We start from the raw sequence: 18,802 nt of genomic DNA on the forward strand, positions 1-18,802 counted from the left end.
TACGTTTTTCAGGGAACCGGGGAAATAAAACGTATCATACGGGAAAACTTAAGGAAAGAGAATGCTAGAGATGAGGCAGATAGCAACTGTCATGAAACAATTCATTTTATGCAAACGCTCGTAAGTGTGAACTCAAATTGGCTCGGAAAAAGTTTGTAAACATTTGTAGGCGTAAACTGAAATAAATGCACCGTAAAACTTCGTAGGCGGGATCTCAAATACGTCCAGAAAACGTTTGTAAACATCTGTTGATGTGAACTCAAATTTGTTCAGAATAAGCTGGTGATTTTCACGTGGCGCTTTGGGCGACTGAAACGTGGTCGGGCGATGGATTCCTGGGTTTGTGAAGAGCAATGCCGATGTCGGTTCGTCCCCGCACAATTGTGCACAACACTTCGGTACACGAAAGCCTCAAAAAGGTCTTGTTGGATGACAGGCTGTCGTGCACGTGCAGGAGATCACGGCGTGCTAGACGAGTTTTGTCGGAAGCTTCTTCACACAGACACTAAGGAGTACCAGAACCTGCAGCGCATCAGCCAGGTGAAGTTCTTGCAGCTTCTCTCACGTCTGGAACCAAGAACCGTGCGACAACACGAACCGGCAAATGAGTAAAACAGAGCTAGGCACAATAATGCACCAAGCTCGTGTTGTGTGTTAGTCAAAAGCAATATATATTTTGTTGCCAGACTAAACGCGTTTGAAGTAAAAAATTCTGTGAGTGAATGAAAAGGCCCTCGACTTTTTCGGTCAGTTTTTCACAAACTTTCGGTGGGGGTTGACTCGAAAAATGTTTTGTCTGGCAACAGCACACTTCTTGTTTCTTTGACAAGCAAAAGAAACGTGGCACGTTTCGTTTTGTCTGTTCTGTCCATTCGCTGGTTTGTTTTTGTCCTTTTAGTTTCATGCACAAAGAAAGCTGCAGGAACTGTTCCCGGCTGACGCACTACAGGTTACGGTACTCCTTCAGGTCGGTGTTGAGAAGCTTCTGTCGAAACTCGTCAAGCACACTGTGCTCTGTCCCACACATCCATCCAGCCTCCCATCCGGCGAGACCTTTTTGCACCTGCGGTGTATTGAAGCGTTGTGTGCGAGTGCGCGGGGACGAGGACGCGGGCAAACGCTCCTTTGCAAGCTTGGGACTCGTCTAGCAGGATTACACTTTCGTTGTGCCTTGGATTAGTAAAGGTAGCGGTGCTTCGCGCTAAGCCTCTCTCGGTGTTCTGTCTCGTGCAGCACCCAGCATCTGCACACGGTTCTTTTCTGTATTAGTGTGATAGCGACACAACCGCAGCGACAACTGCCGCATTAGCTCTTGGACGGACAATGGTACCACTGCGCAGTGGTTTGGTCGATCTTCGCCGTTCATCGTCTCTTTCTCCCTGTGAATGTGCGCGACGACTGACATGTCGCCGCGCGATTAATTTGTATGTGAATCGGTCTGTTGTTTGAATCGGCCGGGGACATTTGCGCTATGTCGGCGGCTTTTTGAACGCAAGAACCGGGAAAGCAACTGCACTAAGCAGGAAATGAATACATGTGTTCCCATGGGAGCTTGGCAGCACCAGCGCTTCTGAACACAAAAGCTGGGAAGACGTAAAAAACCGTGCATCCGGTTGTTGTCCACGCAAAAAACTGCTCCTCTTGCACACACCCTTTCAACCAAACAAAAATCATAGGGGGACACCGATCTCAATTCGGAAGAGAAATTATAGAATCCGTAAGCATCAAGTCGGCGACAACAAACCTTTCTAGCCCTACCCTTTCCCTCTCTGAGAGAGAGATTAGCTTCCTGCGAGGGTGGGGAGCCCCCCAGCCCACGCGGCACTAGAGCTTAAAGGTTTGGAAAAACAGTGGCAAACAAAAACAACCCCGGAAAGCCGCCCTCTGTTCTTACTTCTTCTCGCCTTCTGTTTTCGCTTGACCCTCTTGTGCTCTGGTCCATTTGCGCCTTCCCCAAGGAATTCCGATGACGCCCGCCCGCCCCCGCCCGCCCCCCCCTCCCTTCCCCCGCTCTCTGCCGCGCCTCCGACAACACGAAGTGACGCGAGGTGTCATCCACGAGAGAGGCGACACGGACCAGACTCCCGACCGCCCGCTGTGTTCGCCCCCGCAACGGTCTCCCTGTGTTTCTTACACCTCCCCTCATCCCCCTCCCCCCTTTCCCCATCGCCTCCCGAAGTCGAGCTCTGAGCGGCTAGCCGCCCCAGTAAATATGTAGTTGCAAGTTGAAAGCTGTGTCGTCTGTTTCGTCCTCTTATGTGTTTCTTTCGTTTTAAGTCAATATCAACGAGGTTCCACTGTACGTCTTTCGTTAAATCATCTACCCCATCAATTTTGTGCATTGCCAAGCTTTCTAGATTTTTGCCACCAATCTTCTAACCTATGGTACTTTTGTGATTGTAATCTTTTGTTCTCCTGTTCTTCCTTCCTTGCCAGCAAAATCCAGCACTCCCGCCAGACGAAGCCCTGCGCTCTTCAAAACCACATGTTCTGGCATCTCACTATCGCCATGGCATACAGCACATATGTGTCTATACCTTAAAATTTAACCCTATATGTTTTTTGAACTGCTTTCTGCTACAGTCTATTTATGGTTATAACTAAATCTTGAGTAGAGTCACAACTCATAACTCACCTTATGGTCAAAACTCAATGCTACCACATTGAAAGGAGGATAGGCACCACAGGAGCTAACTACGCATGCATAGTTTGTGCCAGAAAAAAGGTTCAGGAGATTAGAAGGGGGAAGGATTGTCAAACAGCAATGTTTGGTTTCCACAAACCTTTCATCCCATGCTCCATACGTTCCTTTACCCATTTGATCAGATCCCCCGCTATGCAAGCTCAGGCGTAGGAGAGGTATCTTGGGACAACCAGCCACAACAAGACTGATAAAGTCCGTTGCAACTTAAGAAGGTCGGGCGAGGGAAAGGAAGGCCGGGGAGAAGGAAGCAAACGAAACGCTTGAGAGAGGAGGAGGTTTTCTCCTCTCTTCTCTAGTGTTCCGTCCGCATCCTCCTCCCCGGCCTTCCTTTCCCTCACCCTAACTTCTTGAGTTGCAACGGACTTTAGTGGCATCAAGTGTTACCTGGCACCAACACAGAGAAAGCCCCCACTGTCTAAATCACCTTCCTCCTTGCATCGAGTTTTGATTGGGGTGGCCCCAAATGCAACACCAAGTGTGACCAGGCATTCTACTGACCATCCTATGTAGCACTGGCATAGATTCTCGTGCGACGTGGCCTGCTTGATCAGGAGCTCCACCTGCTCCGGAACGTCCAAGGTCTCGTCGGGCGCAAAGTCCCGCCCTGAAAGCGTCGGAAAGAAAACAAAACACTTTTAGTTCCCTAGTAATATCCTAACTAACGAGGAACATGAAATGTATGAGCAACTTTACTTTCTTTTTATTTCTTAATTAATTTAATTGATAGTATCTCTGCAATGAGACATTTCCAAAAGATGTCTACAAAAACTATTAGAACAGCGACCAAGTAACAGGTATGTAGGTACGTTAATGTAAGTTACATAACAAAAACAGAGAAACACGTATTCAAGCATATTCATGATTACCATGAAAACCCAGATCGGAAAGAAGACTAATCAGACCAGAAACTTCGAAAGGTGAGAGTTCACCAGCTTGCCTGTCTTTTTTCTGTTGTTTACGTTCATGATAGCTGCCAGGGGGCCTCAGCCTTTCGGGGGCTGCTCTGCCATTTCTTTCATGCCTTAAAACTGGATCAACGAACTACAGTCGCCGACCGATTATTCGGACTTTGCAGGGACCGAAAAAACGTCCGAATAACAGAGCAGTCCGAAAAATCAGCAGATTGAAAAAATTGCATTTATTACTTCCAAGCAGCCTTAAAAAAGTCACAAATAGTGCCTCGCTCCAGGTTATGCCTTTGTTTGCGTTCGGCAACTTTCTGTTAGCTTGGGAATCGCTGCCTTCTTTTCTAACCTTATGGTCAAGTACTTTCCGCCCTTTTTAACGACATATCGCGGCGGCAGAAGAACAGATGGGGTCAAGACGTTCAAGCCAGCGTTGTCATAACGAGAAGAGAGGCGCAAATCCACGAGCGCAAAATGGCGACTGGCGACTCGAAAGTGGGGCGGAGGCGCGAAGGGATGGAAGGAAACAAAGCAAAAGGATAATGATGACGATGATGACGTGTAGCTAAATGGAAAAAAAGGGCTAGCATAGCGTCACCTAGCGGTAGGACTCGGGAGTACTCAAGTAGCGCTGCCAAACCAAGCCAATCCATTTGCAGCCACCATAGAATTCAAAATGGCCGCTTCTCGGTGGTGTTTCCCGCTCATAGCTTGCAAAGTATTTGTCCAAATAATCAAACTTTCGGACTTCAAGCTGTCCGAAGCATTGGTCGTGAATATGCAATACTTCTAGGAGTGAGTCACGATTCCTCCTTTAGGTCCGAAATATCGAACAAGTTCGAATTATCGAAGTCCAAAAAAACGGTCGGCAACTGCAGTATCATTATGACCAAATGAGCTGAAACGGCTCTACATGAGGCGTGTGGTACTGCCAGCGTCTCCCGTCGAATGCTCTGAAAAGCTTAAAGGCTCGCTGAGATCAAGACGGGTGCGCAGCGCTACGAAGCACTTCTCATCTGCTAGTGAACATTGGTTGGGAGAACCATGAAACAGCTCACCAATGTTTGCTCATATTTTTCGCATGCAATGTGCTATAGCAAGAAAAAAAATCATTTTTTTGTCATGTCAATGTTTTTTACATAATTCAATTTACACTCGTTTTCCGGGAGCAAAGAGCTGGATAATGCGCGGTCAGGAGCCAGAAGTTACCACTCTGCAAATGTAGGCGTCGTCTCTTCGTTTGCTAAAGCTGCGCATGACAGAATATAAATTGAGCACAAACTTTATCGAAGGAAGATTCACGTCGCCCAAGTATGTTATCATGCAATCATCAATCCGCTATCTAATGCCTCGTACATACATTGTTTTGTATTCCTCGCAGACAAATGCAAAAATAAGTGCTGGTAGAAAAGCGGCAGCGGCAGACGATGCAAAAGCAGACAAACAGAGATGAACGGTGGTGCAACAATCATTAAAGACCCTGAAGACTATGCGCCTGGACCTTGGTGCACGTTTAAGCTTCGTGGAGAATCCGACAGGAAGCACTGGCAGTGCTGCGTGTCATGCATAGGGTCGTTTCAGGTCATATTGCGTCTAAAAGTGCCGAAGTCCACCCAATAGTGTCTTTTGGTTATGGTCATCATTGAGGGTATGTCTCTCCAAACCGGAAGACTCTCCCGGCTTCACCTCTGGTGGCGTCATGTCACCTCCAGAAGCTTACTACCTTTATGGTATTCATTAAATGTAATTAGTTTGGCTAGCTAAAAAAAATTGGTGGAGAACCCCAAGGCTGCCAGAGTGGCAACCGTGAAGCCTCTTAACCCCTTAAGTGCCTTGGACGAGCTCAGCTCGTGCAGTGGTTTTTTCGGTAGCCCTCAATTCCACGGACGAGCAGGCTTGTCCAAGTAGTTTTGCGGCACTGATCATAGATGGCAGCACTCGTTTTAGTTGGCCAATATATTTTTCGCCTCCGCTAATTTTTGCGTAATAAACTTTTCAAATTTTATGTGTAATACTAGAGAAATAACAATTCAAAATAAAAAAACAAGATGGCACTTTAAGGTTACTTTTGGAAAAAAAAAAAAAAATTGGCACTTAAAGGACACATGCAAAAGAAAAAAACATTTTTTTTAGACAGCTTAGATGGAAAAAGGATGTCATAAAACGATTTTACAACGAAGAAACAAAATTTTTAGAGCTATATTTACGGCGCTATACGAATTTGTAGTTGGCGCTCGCGGGAGCCGCCGCTGGTCACGTGGTAGGCCCGCGCGCCGCCGCGCTGCGTCGCCGCCGCGCGCAGAGCGTTGTGCGAACGCCGCTTCAACGCGTTTCTCCACGCCGCCGTCGCCGCCGCCGCACAAGTTCGTCTGCTTCGGGGCGCCGCCGCCGTCGTCTGACCGGCGCACAGGTCTATCACGTCTGCTTGCGCTTTTTCAGGAGTTTCCTTTGGGCTCTAAAAGTTACTTATTAGTCTTGGTTTTTTGTTATATTTCAAACAAAGATGAATAAGTTACTTTTAGAGGCCATAGGAAGCTTCCGAAAGAGCGCAAGCACCACGTGATAAATAAAGACCAGTCACGTGATAAATACAGACCACTTTTCCGCGGGGCCCGCGGGCGCCAACTACAAATTCGTTTTGCGCCGTAAATATAGCTCTAAAATTTTTTTTCTTCGTTGTAAAATTGTTTTATGGCGTCCTTTTTCCATCTAAGCTGTTTAAAAAAAATGTTTTTTTTTAAACGGCTTAGTGCGCATGTGTAGTGTTGTCGCGTGGAAAGAAGGCGAGCAAACAAAACAGTGACGACGCCTGCCCTGCCTGCCCGATCCCGATCGACGCTTTCGTCTTTTTGTCACCTTCTCGCAGTTCGTAATTCAAAAGCGGCTATCGAACGGTTGGAAAGCCTCTCAAAACTAGGCACACTATTTTTCCGTACCATTTCGTTCCGAATCGGAATTTGCGGCTTGCAGTTCCAAAAGAATGACGACGATAACTCGCCTGGTTTCATTGGCGTGGTTAACGTGGTTTTCTTTCTGTGATTGTGCAGTCGCCGATTTCTGTGAGTGTGGCAAGTGTGTTCTACATCGGCACTTCAATTTGAAACGAGGGGCTTTACTCGTGAAAAGAATTAGGCATGGCGCGGAATGCCGGCTTCCCAACAATTCCTCTCTGGAAGCGGCGCAAACAGGATGTTTCGGTTGTGATTCAAGGGCACATTGTGTCACGGTCGTGAGTAAATCTGCGTGTTATAAAGTTCGTGGCATTCGTTACTTTTCGTTTTTCTAACCTGTGCGTTAGATTTTTGTGGAATGGTAGGACCAAGAGGTGTTGCTTGCATGGTCTGTCTAACATTGCGGCGCTTACATCGGAAAAAAAAACAGCTTTTTTGTCATCTCCGCGCCGACCGCGCGTCTTTACCCAAATATATTGAATATTTGAGTGACCGAATACTAGGAATTCGATTCGCAAATCGAATTATTCAGGAACTTTCGATTCAATTCGAATTCGTATATTCGAGTATTCGCACACCCTTAGTCAATAGTAATGCTGACATTTGACACGAGACAGTGGACGATGGAACTGAGGAGGTCGTTTCGGTTTCGGCGTAAGCTGCATTCGCCTGCAATGTCATCCACTCAGACAGCATAAACTCCCGGTGGGGAAACTCACCCGTGAGCTTGTCACGGACCCTGTTGATGATGGCAAGAGCCTTCTTGTTCAGCGCTTCGGGCTGGGCCGCCTCTCCATCTGTCGGCGGAGGTGCAAGGAAGCAATAGTGGGTATTTTCGATACAACTTCTAGAGATTCAATTCTGCTCCTCAGAGATGTGCCGTAAATCCCAAGCATACTATCGATGCCACAACAAGCACCCATACTTAAAATCAAAAGAATAAAACACGGAGGACAAGCACAGGACAACCACATTCTTTGATTCAGCAACAACGTTTATTTTCGGCAGGGAAATTGCACCCTGAACAAGATCCTAACTAAGATAGGGTGATAAGGGGGAAGGAAATATACTGGGATATGAAATGGAGATAAGGGGGAATAAAAATAAGCGTTATTGCTAAATGAAAGAATGTGGTTGTCCTGTGCTTGTCCTCGATGTTTTATTCTTTCGATTTTAAGTATTCATGTTGAACTCGCTCGGTTTTACCACTACTTCAAGCTCCCATCCTCTCTTTTCTTTAGAAAAGACTTTCAGCCTTTCCACTTTGGTGAAGAAGGAAGAGCAGCGGAGCTGTAGCTTCTGTTCTCGGCGGTGGCCTTCTAGGCGAGCGATGTGCTCTTCTTTCGGAATGGAATCTGAAGCGCTCGATGCAGCGGAACTTTAGGCGATAGCGGCCTCGCAACGATTGCGGAATCATTCGCGCTGCTGCGCACATCGCCGCTCGTTCCGTTTCTGCTCTTCCTCGTCCGAAAAAATGTTGCCGCCATCTATGAGCCACGGCAGCAACCAGTTGTCTGGATGCCGAGGCTGGAAAGGTTACCGCAATCTATGAGCGACGGCAGCAAGCAGACAACCGGCAAACACAACACCCTGGACAGCTACCGCCATCTATGAGCGACGGCGGCAACCAGACTGTTGTGTCAACCACAGGTGTCGACATTTGTTTGATGCCTAACACGATCCTGGAAAAAGTAGCCCTTAACAGCTCCGCTGTAAAAAAAAGTCTTTTGAGTGAGAGCGTCAACCAAACGCTCCAACGTTGGTGTGAACCACCAGACAGAAAGAGCCATTGTTGCGGAACAACGTCGGAGGCGTGGGCTCGTCGACGCAATCCCGAGGTAGGCAAAGCGGAAAAAGGGCACAAAGAAACTTTGCGAACCTCCAACTCCGGATGTGTCCACTGCCTTCTTGGCGGTTGGCTGCGAGCCAATGTCCACAGTCTCCAAAATGTCTGAAAGCAAAATGCAGTGGTTTGAGAAAAGCAACTCCTTCTTCTTCGTCAAAGTAAAAAAATAATTATACAGGCTTAACCATGCTGACCAGGGGGCACAGAATGTGTCCCGCACAAACTAAAGTCACAGGATCTGGGAAAGTAGCCCCATTGCCTTCCCACCTGTTAGCCGGGCACAGACAAATACCAACATACAGACAACAAAATCTCTCAAGGTGATTGGCTGATCGGTCTCGGTTGCCATGGCGATCACCACTTTGGGACTTCCAAATCTTCGAGGGTCGTTCCAACCAGGTGCACCAAGATCGCTATGGAACATCACCATACTAAAAGCGTTCCTTGGACAAAATAAGCGTTTTTGGCACTGTGAATGCAATAAACTTATCACTCACGCTTATCTCCCCAGATAACTTACAAATATGTTGCTCTTGCATATCTCGAGACAGTAAAATTATTTTTCAATGCCCTCTAAGCACCGCCACTGCATGTAATGCCCTTCATCTTTGTACCACCATCACAAGCGACGTTAGTACCTGGAGGCATTGAAAAATAATTTTACTGTCTTGAAATACTCAGTTAACTTTCTGAACTTTAATATTGTTTTTAATTATCACAAAATTTCTCTTTACTATATCCGCAGGAGCCACTCAATTTCCTTCGCTAAGAACAGACACAAATTCATCGAAAAAGTGCAGACAGGAATGGGAAATTGTGATCGCTTTGCTGTAGCCGCTATTTCGTTATAACCGGTGTCGACAGTATATATGTATACCGTAATATCCCGAGTCATCGCCCACCCCCCTACCGCCTGAAATTCATTAAAAAAGTGGGGTGGGCCATGTCTCGGTGGGTGAGCACAAACACTTGAAAAAAAGCGGAAAAAACCGCCTATTTTTTTCTGCGTATCTAGCGCTGATGCACAAGAGATACATCAAACTCAAAACTCGATTTAGTTTCATTGTTTTATGAAAAAAAATGCTCACGAAAGAATATTTTACTATAGCGAAGTCCGTTGCTTGCATACGCGCTAGAAACACCGCCGATCTGCATATAGCGCGAACGTTTGTTCCGTGAAAGAATGTCACCACTATGTTCTCCTAGTTAGTAAAAAGAAAGAAAAGTCTACAAGAGAATAGAAGAACCGACCAGGCGCAACGAGCGAGCGAGCGAGCGAGCGAGCGGACCAAAGAAGCGACCAAGAGCAATGCTGGGAAAGCGGGAAAGTCGGCGGTCGCGTTGGCAAATACTTTGGCGTCGGGCCAAGTCGGGCTCCTTGTCAATTGCAAGCTCTTGCGCAACTTTGTTTGGTGCGTACATACGTGCGTCCGTGCACGGCGGGCTATCAATGCACGGTTGGGACACTCTGCAAACGTCTGTGTAGGGCGTTCCAGCAAAGCTTTATTTACACGTTGGCTTTGCCTAAAATATTGCACAACCGCGGTCGCGACGGGCGGGAAGAAGGAGCGGGTTCGCGGTGACCTTACTTCGGCGGAGACAGACTTTGACCTAACACTCCGCGGTTACATTAACAAACTCTTATTTTGTTATCTCCATCGTTTTCTTTCCGCACGGATACACGACCACTTTGGGGTCGCTCACGGAGGAAATGCGTAAACAAAAATAAGTGTCTTTCCCTCCTTCGTTTTACTTTGTAACGGACGTTCTCTAACTGTAAGGTCCGCGGCCGCGTCATTTGGGTAGGATGAGTGTTCGCGGATCGCAGAGTCCGCGCTGGGGTATTTGAAAGGGTGGGCGATGACTCGGTGTTTTTTCGGAAATCGATATTGGCCCAAAAAATGGGGTGGGCGGTGGCTCGGGGATGGGCGATGACTCGGGATATTACGGTATATAAAAAAAAGTAGACAAGAACAATATTTTTTGGCTTACAACAAAGTCACTACACAGTGTGCCAACGAATCTGGGGGAAGCCTTTAAAGTGACCATATAAATTGGCTCGGTAAAACATGGCGCTACGATTTACCAAAGAGGTGCCTGAAAGTGGAAGAAACATTGCATAAAAAAAAAAAAAAAAAAAAAGAACTTGCTTGAGTAAACAGTAAGAAAATAGTAACTGTTTTTGTCTTTTTTTCTACATACGGCGCTTGTCTGTTGATCGCGCACACTCTAACTGGCGCGACAACCGCTCGATGGACACGGCGGCACCAGCGCAAGCTTAGAGAGCCTGTATTACAGATTGTCCAACTACTTGATCAGGGTCACGTGGTTTATGGGCCGCGTTTGCAATTCAAGTTGCAAGGAGGTCCCGAAAGTGCTGATCGTCTGCAAAAGTCTCTGCCATCCTGCCTGCTTTCCTCCTCGCCACGCGAAAACGCAACGCATGCGCACTTGCGGCCAATCTTCACAGGACGCATCTGCCATTAAATTGAAAGCGCTCCCCCATGGTCCGAGATGGACCCTTTCTTTAATACCTTTCTACGCTCTCTACAAAAGCTTACCGCCCGGTTATGCCAAAAGCAGATGTTTTTCGATTATAAAAGGTGCGCACTAAATCACATTAAATAAACAAAACAAACAAAAAACAATGTTTTTTTGAGTAGTTTCAGCTACACGTCGTCCGCTTTTGGTGCAATTGGGCGGTAAGCTTGCACCTGGGCCACTGCCACCATCCGTTGCTTGTGACAGTCTGAGGGTAAACGACTCATAAAACACATTCTGTGTTACAAGTAACCCCTAGTCGCCGCAAAGTGCAAGGGCAATATAACCATCGCATGACAAATATAACTGCATTTAATCTGGTAAAATGGCATACATAAAAAAGCTTCTGCAAATAGCAATGCTGCAACTGCTTTAATGTGCTATGTGCTTGTAACAACCCAACAATAATACAGTCAAACGCATCCATAACAAATGCCTCTACTCCGAAAAGACCTGTTTAACGAAGAAGATCCTGTGTCCTGGCCAGCTTCCTACTATAACCATGTGTTGCGACCGCCTCTACAGCGAAATACAGTACAACAAAATTGCCCTTTTAACGAAACAATTTACGCATCCCCATTCACTTCCCTGTCATTTCACAATGAAGGTTTCAAGACAAAATTCTAAAGAACGCGAAAGCAATCCCTGCCTGGCCCGTAACACGCGCCCGTTGCCCATGCTCTGGTGTCGGCTGCGCGCAAATACTCATGCGTCGTTGGAAGCTCGTGCTGGATGCGGGCAGAAAAACTTTCCCGTCTCATTCTCATCACATAGTTTACTAAGGGAATGGACAAGGTACAGAGCCGTTCCGGCCCCTTCTTGCACTTAACTCGAAGCAGAATTCAGGGGCCGGAAACCAGAAACCTCGGAGCGGAGAAGCAAGGGAGGAGAGAGTAAGAGAGAAGGGGGAGTCGTCGTTGTTGGTTGTGTTTGTCTGTTTATTCTTTCGTTTAGTTGTAGCTTGTGAGCCGCGCTTCTTTCGTCAAAGCGTGAAAAACACAGAGGAAAATGTCTCCAACAGGGTTAAAAAAAAAAAAAAAAAAAAACTGGGGCGGGATTGAAACGTTATGGAAACGTTACGTCTTGCTTTTTTCCCACTCTCCCCAAACAGCCCTCCAATCAGAATTTGGAGATTTGGCGCTCCGCACAAGGAGATTACGAGCATGTGCAGTGAATGCGGTTCGTCAACTTCGGCGGTTTTGATGAACTCTTCTGTACTTCGGCTCAGGAGCACGGAGCATTGTCTGCGTTTGTTAGTCTCCACGTGGTTTTGACATTCGGCAAGCAACCAAAATGAGTGCTGGGGGTTCCGGAATTTTGAAACGGCGACAGTTTACTCTCGATGAGAAGATCAACATCATCAAGAATGTTGAGGGTGGCCAAAAGATAAGGGATGCGGCTGATGAATATCAGCGCGTCGGCATTGCCTACATTCCTGAAAGACAATGAAAAGATTCAGGTGCAAGTGACACAACGTGAAACTGGTCCACAGTGGAAGCGAATTCGTGAAGCCTTATTTCATGATGTCGACAGCACTGTTTATGCATGGTTCACTGATGTCCGTGCATGAAACATTCCTATCAGCAGGCCTCTCATCAGTGAGAAAGTTTCGCAGTTTGCTTGTGCACTGGGCACCAAAGAAACCTTTAGAGCAACAACTGGCTGGCAGAAAAGCTCCGAGAAACGCCGCACAATGTCGTTGACAACTGGCGTGAGTCCGAGTCGCTGAGACTGATGCAAGAATACAGTGCAGACGACATTTTCAACGCAGACGAAACTGCGCTATTTTTTTTCAACTTCTGCCTGACAGAACGCCATGTGTGAAGACGGATCAATGCAAGGGCGGCAAGAAATCGAAGCAACGTTTGACTGTGATGTTCTGCTGCAATTCAGTGGGGACTGAGAAGATGAAGCCCCTCGTCATTGGACGGTACCAGAAACTGCCGCGGTGCTTCAAAGGGGTCTTCTGGCTGATTATGCAAAAACGAAAAAGCCTGGAGGACGGGCGACCTCTTTCAAGACTGGTTTCTGAAGGTTGAGAAGCAGATGCGGCTCCCAGAGTCGAAGTCGAAGTCGATCAGACTGAGCGTCTGATCGACTTCGAAAGTATAAGGTCAGTGGTCATCGCTCATTCCAACAAGCGCACCACTCAAAAAGAAGACAACCCGTTTTTTTAGTAGATATCTTGGCACTTTGGACATAAAGGTTGCTTTCATTCAGTATGTTTATCCTGCTTTTTCGATTGATTGGAGAAAGGGAAAGGGGAGGGGCCATTGCGATGTTTATAATGTAGTGACCTGTATAACACAGGATTTTCATGGTCCCGGAGACTTCGTTATAGACCGACACGCTGTTTACAAACAAGCCCGTGTTTGCCCACACCAGGTGTGGGCACTGCGCTTGCGCAGAAACCGAATTCACGTGAAGCGTCGCGTCTGCGCATGCGCAGTGCCGTCGACAGCGCCACCGCAGCTGCGTGACGTCAGGGCCGCGTGTTGGTCTATAGAGGCGTCTGACTGTATAGCTGAACATTCACTTCATTTCGAGCATAAAATAGACAAATACTGTTTATTATAATGTGAATCTTCTTCGTCTTTTTCACTTCTGAATGTTTTCAGTTTTGTTGTTTTTCAAGCAGACAGCTACCACTGTTTTCCCGCTACAACTACTTTCCAACCCGTCATCAGACGTCCATATGTTGAGGAACACCCCTAGCGCAAAGTAAGGAAAAGACAGACAGCAAATACGTGACTCACCTCCTTGGTCTTGACTACAGGGAGCAGACCCACTTCTTGTCTTTGAATGCTTCACCTTGGGTTGAGCTTCAAAGGCAAAAAAAGAGGGAGATATAACGAATAATGCCTAAAGGACAGAAATGAGACTTGCACTGCACCAGTAAGTTTTGATCCCAAATTTCATATATCCCACTGATGAAACCATAAACAAAGGTTGAGATGCAATTAACACAGTCTTACGAGGAAACTAAATGTTGCAGAAGTGTACGTGGGAGGCGGTACAGCTATTTCCACGTCATGGGAGTGATCAATCTCTGCAAACTAAATGCCTGTTACATCTCTTCCACGCCTGAGGACTTTGTTCTCACAAGTCTCTCCATAAAGAGTTCAATAACAAAAGTTATTATTAATTAAGACGATAATTAATTAATTAAAAAAGAGATACCAAAGCCTTCTCGATCTGCAGTCCGACGGGCAACCAATGCACCTGGATGTCACGAACAAGAGTGTTTAGTGTTTACAGCTGCTACACACTACGGGTAATCAGAATGTGTGGGTGACCACATGACCTGCTCGTGCGATCGCACGATAGCAGGGGGCAATGTGGCGTCGTCAACTCCTATCTAAGCGCAGCTGCACCGCTTTCGGCAGTTCGTGACGACTCCTACGAGAAAAACAGATGCGGACCGTTCGAGGGCGTGTGGCCGACGCAAGTGAAGTGGAAGCGAGACGCCGCCGATAGGAGTGAACCGAAGAACAACGTCGACCATTCGAGACAGTCGCCTCGGCACCAAAAAAAAGGTAAAATTATCAAAAAAAAAAAAAGTGTATTTATTTTGCTATTCATTTATTTTTATTTATTTATTTTAACCCTACCCTTTTGGGCATTACATAAGGGGAACGTGATACAAAGATTGGTACAACTGAACAAAGTGGCAACAAAAAGAGACAAAGATAAAAATAAAGGTACAAAGCATAAACTGAAGGTGAAAGCATTTGGTGCATATTTGGCCTGCAAACATAAGATATAAAAAAGATGGTGTACAATAAAAACATGTAGATCAAGGCGAAGGTAGTGGTAACACACTGCCATTTCTGGTGCTGTGCAAACAAGTCCGGGAACAAGACATGCCGGAACGGGAAAGGGGAGAAAGTAAGGCTGCACTACGGCTTCCTCGTGAACGGCCCTGTCCAGAAAGTGCACCAGAATGAAAGAACACCGACAGCCCGTAGGCTGGTCATTAAGTGTGCACTAGTAGTGTAACACATTGCTAAAGTCTGTATGTTTCGTTGCGTGAATCGAAGGAGAGACACGTGCTGCGTCGGCGTTCGGGAGGCGCTATAGCGCTTTCTGGTTCGGTCGCTGCAGTGGAAAACCGGAAAGGGTTAGGTGCTAGCTGTAGAGGCCACTAGTGTCTTGTAGGGTCCTGCGGGGCAGCAGGTGGCGCCTCCCCGGCCTCCAATATATGTACAATACTTGAGTTGAGTAAGGACACGTTGGTTCATGTCCAGCAGGAGCACACTGTCTCTCTGCGTCCCTCTATCCTCAATCCCTTGTGGGTCCAAGCGCAGAACCTAACGGCAGCCATGACTACCACACACTAGCCAGATAACACATTCTGCGTTAAAACCCAGAGGAGCCAAGTTTGGGCGGCAACACTAGGTGAAGGGACACTCCCACCCACCATCCATGAGCCTCCAATTGAGAAGGGGGTCGTAGACAAAGGCCTCCAAGACGGCCATGAGGCTATCCTTGTTGCCTCGTAGCACCTTCATCACCTTCTCGCAGGTCATCCGGTACGTGCCCTCAATGCCTGTCACCTGGGGATAGGGAGGGGGAGAAGGCACGCTCAACGGCACAGTCCTGTAACACTACCCACACCACAGCACGTCCGCAACTGTATGCAAAAAGCTCAATTAAAGCTCGAGATCATTTAGAAAGGAACACGAGACAAACTGCTATCTTAGTTCAGAACCTTTTTTACTGAAGGATAATTAGATTTTGTGAATGGTCCTCCCGCACTAATTAGCTAGCTTAGTGTTTCTTTAATGTTTCTATCTCGATGGCAGCTAAAGAACCTGCCTAATCCGGGCATCGATGCGCTAAAGTGGTGCAGAAGCGTACAGACCTTGTAAAGCAGGGGTATGTGGCCTGTGGACGTGACACTACAAGATGTGCGCAAGACGGCAACCAGTGCGATGATGCCAGATATTGAAAACTCACGCAGTTCCCAATAGACATTTTTTTTGGCCTGCGTCATTTTTGAGTTGTGCGCTGTTGCAAAGAGTAATGCACATAATGGGAGTGCTTGGTTCATAATTACCTGTTGATAGGTGACCCAGATCTGCCAAAAATAGCACTTAAACTGGAAAAAAATCCCTTGCTTAGGAGCAGAAACGGTTGGGAAAATTTGGGAGTTTGGGGAACTATTGATGGTACTGTGGGGAAACCCCAAATTCCTAGGAACCTAGGTAGTTTAAGAGTATACAAGCAAGCTTGAAAAAATGTAAAAATAAACAATGTTTCCAGGAATTATTTTTATGCTTCCGCCGCGTCATTCTTACGCACTCACTAGAAGAAGGCTTCTACCGTCGAGAAATCTCCTCGCTTTCATACGCAACACTGATTTTACACTGCAGTGCAAGAAATTTATGGTGGTTCGAGTGCTGAACGACAAAAACGACCTCCTTTTGGCCGCCATTTTGCCTGACCAGCGCGTGCCCCCTATACTCTGCTTGAGTTGCGAATACTCAAGGTGAGAAAGGCAGTGTGGAGCTTTGGTTGTCCCGCCTCATCTTCCTACCTTCGACGACGCTTTGGCGTCTCGTGCACCTCGAGCGCACGTGTGCAGCTGAAACATGGCGGAAGGCATGGAGCGCGTGCTGGGGGCATTCGAAAGGAGTGCCATTCTCATTCTGGCAGCCACTCGACCAATATTTACAAGATTTCAAACGAGACTCCCGTTTCTACGAAGTAAGAGTTCTCAAATATGTTTCATTCGAGACAATCGGCGTCACGTCCAGGACGACTCGAATTCTGCTTCGGCTTATGGTGTACCGCGGCGGACGCTAGGAGCCACGTTAGCCAATCTAAGACTTCACGCGGGCCACGTGACTCTCTGCGCATCTATCCACCGAACCGGAAGGTTACGCCCCGAGCCATGGATCGGTTCTGGTTGCTCGCGGCGTCGGTTGCAATTCGTTGTAAGGTGAGACCGAGTAGAATATGCTCCGTTGCACTATAGGCCGCTGGTACGAGTCGCTAGTTCCTAATCTCGAAGAGCTCGCGAGAGACGAAGCGCCGGCTGGACTCGCACATTCTGCAATGTTGAAAATAACTCGCGGGACACATTTATGTACACCTGGCGACTGACTGGACGGACTCACCTCCATAGCGTTGATGAGCATGCGGGTGAGTCGGAACGGAATCTTTTCCGGAAACTTTTCCCTAGTCATGGCGACTTCGAAGCAGTCGCCGAAGTCAATGTGCAGGATCTTGCCGCTCAGCCGGTCCAGCATCAGGTTTGAGGGGTGCCTGCACACGTAGGCCGAGAAATTACAGGTCACCAACTTTATAGACCCTATTGACACCTTAAGACTCTATTGATCGGTTGTGAATAGACTATTGACTACCAATCAATCAGCCAAGAGGGCCAAGGTGCCACCCATGGGGCATGGGACTTCATCAGCTTTACAGTAAAGGCAGCTCTATGGTACCATACCTCATAACTAAAGTGCTTTCACTACATATAATTTTGCGTCGTTGAATTTTGGCGCTCCAACCTCGCAACAAATGAATTTCTTTTCACAACAAATTGCAGGTTCCACGCAGTTTTTTTTATAAAGGCGTTCACTGCGCTGGGATGGAACATGGTCCTCCGAGGCCCCAACTTAGCAATAAAATGTCGCATTTGTCAATGCTCTGGGAAGCAAAATGTGAAAAAGCAGCAGCATTGTGTTAGCACCAACTGTGTCGTGCTGTGCACTCTTCCTGGCATTCCACCGATGCTGGATGCAATGGAGCTACGTACGACAAGCGAGACAAGCCAGGGATTAACCTTGGGTGATTCTCAATTGATAGAGCAGAAGAACACATACGGCCCATTATAAGCGGTATAATAAAATAAATAAAAATTTAGGCTCGCCTCAATCATTTTAGTAAGCCTGGGAAGCGCAGAGCGTGTCCTGCGTGCATTATAACAGAATGTGTCTTAGACATTCTTGTGTCTCCGGGTTCATCAGAATGATCAAGTTTAAATTTCTTCGGGAGTAGAGTGTCCCACGAGCATGTTTTAACGAGAAGTTTTTCATGGGTTCTGCTTCTTTGGTGTGTGTGTAGGGCCTTGAATTCTTAGCACTCTCGGATTTTTAGGAGCCCCTTGTGGCAACTGAAGTTAATCGTCGGGGAAGGAGGTTCATTGCACCCTTTACTGTATCGATCGATTTTTCTCTGAAGTTGTGACATCATACGTCCGCCGCGCCTCGTCGGGAACCGGCTGCGTGCGCCGACGGACTAACATGGTGGACTAAGACGCTCGACCCGCCCCTCGCTGACAGCCGCCTGCAGACTATACTCCGCCTCACTTTAAGTCCGACCACAGCCTATGCTACGATTTAATAGAGCCAATCAAGCGGTGCATAAGGTGCGTCATCACGTCACTAAAAGTCTTTGTAGGTCTGCTATCATCAACAAACCAATCATGTACAACGAAGAAGCTGTTATCCTGCACTTTTTTCTTGCGCAATTGGTTCAGGCCGTGATAGAGAATCCACATAGAAAACTATTGCCGTGACGATGCACTCATTGCACTGCCTGATCGGCTCCTTCGGACCGTAAGGTCGCAAGTGATTGGGTTTAGTATAATTATGTTGGACAACGTACAACTCGCCATTGACGGTCCCCTGCAGACTGGATATGTTAGACTAAATATAACTCACCAGCCCCTGTAGCCTGCAGACTAAGTGTGCTGAACAAAGTATGACGGACTAAGTATAACTCGGCACCGACGATCAACCGCGGACCGAGTATGCTAGTTAAGTATAGCTAGAGGCCCTAGCTTTCCGCGATTCCGCGAAAAATCACGGAATTACCGTTTTTTCGCGGAAATCCGAAAAAAAAA

General features: G+C 47.1%; 1 protein-coding gene across 1 annotated transcript in view; it reads right to left on the minus strand.

Moving 5' to 3' along the window:
• LOC115318379 (serine/threonine-protein kinase mTOR) overlaps positions 1-18,802 on the minus strand; it is a 164,453-nt gene that overhangs the window by 4,125 nt on the left and 141,526 nt on the right. The window contains exons 48-53 of the mRNA XM_042290961.1: positions 17,070-17,217; positions 15,368-15,503; positions 13,704-13,769; positions 8,440-8,511; positions 7,280-7,357; positions 3,203-3,308 (exon numbers count right to left, since the gene is read on the minus strand). Coding sequence (XP_042146895.1) covers positions 3,203-3,308; positions 7,280-7,357; positions 8,440-8,511; positions 13,704-13,769; positions 15,368-15,503; positions 17,070-17,217 — 606 coding nt within the window. The remainder of the gene's footprint in view (positions 1-3,202; positions 3,309-7,279; positions 7,358-8,439; positions 8,512-13,703; positions 13,770-15,367; positions 15,504-17,069; positions 17,218-18,802) is intronic.

This window comes from Ixodes scapularis, unplaced genomic scaffold (genome assembly GCF_016920785.2).
Source record: "Ixodes scapularis isolate PalLabHiFi unplaced genomic scaffold, ASM1692078v2 PGA_scaffold1__304_contigs__length_218370807, whole genome shotgun sequence".
Lineage (NCBI taxonomy): Eukaryota > Metazoa > Arthropoda > Arachnida > Ixodida > Ixodidae > Ixodes > Ixodes scapularis.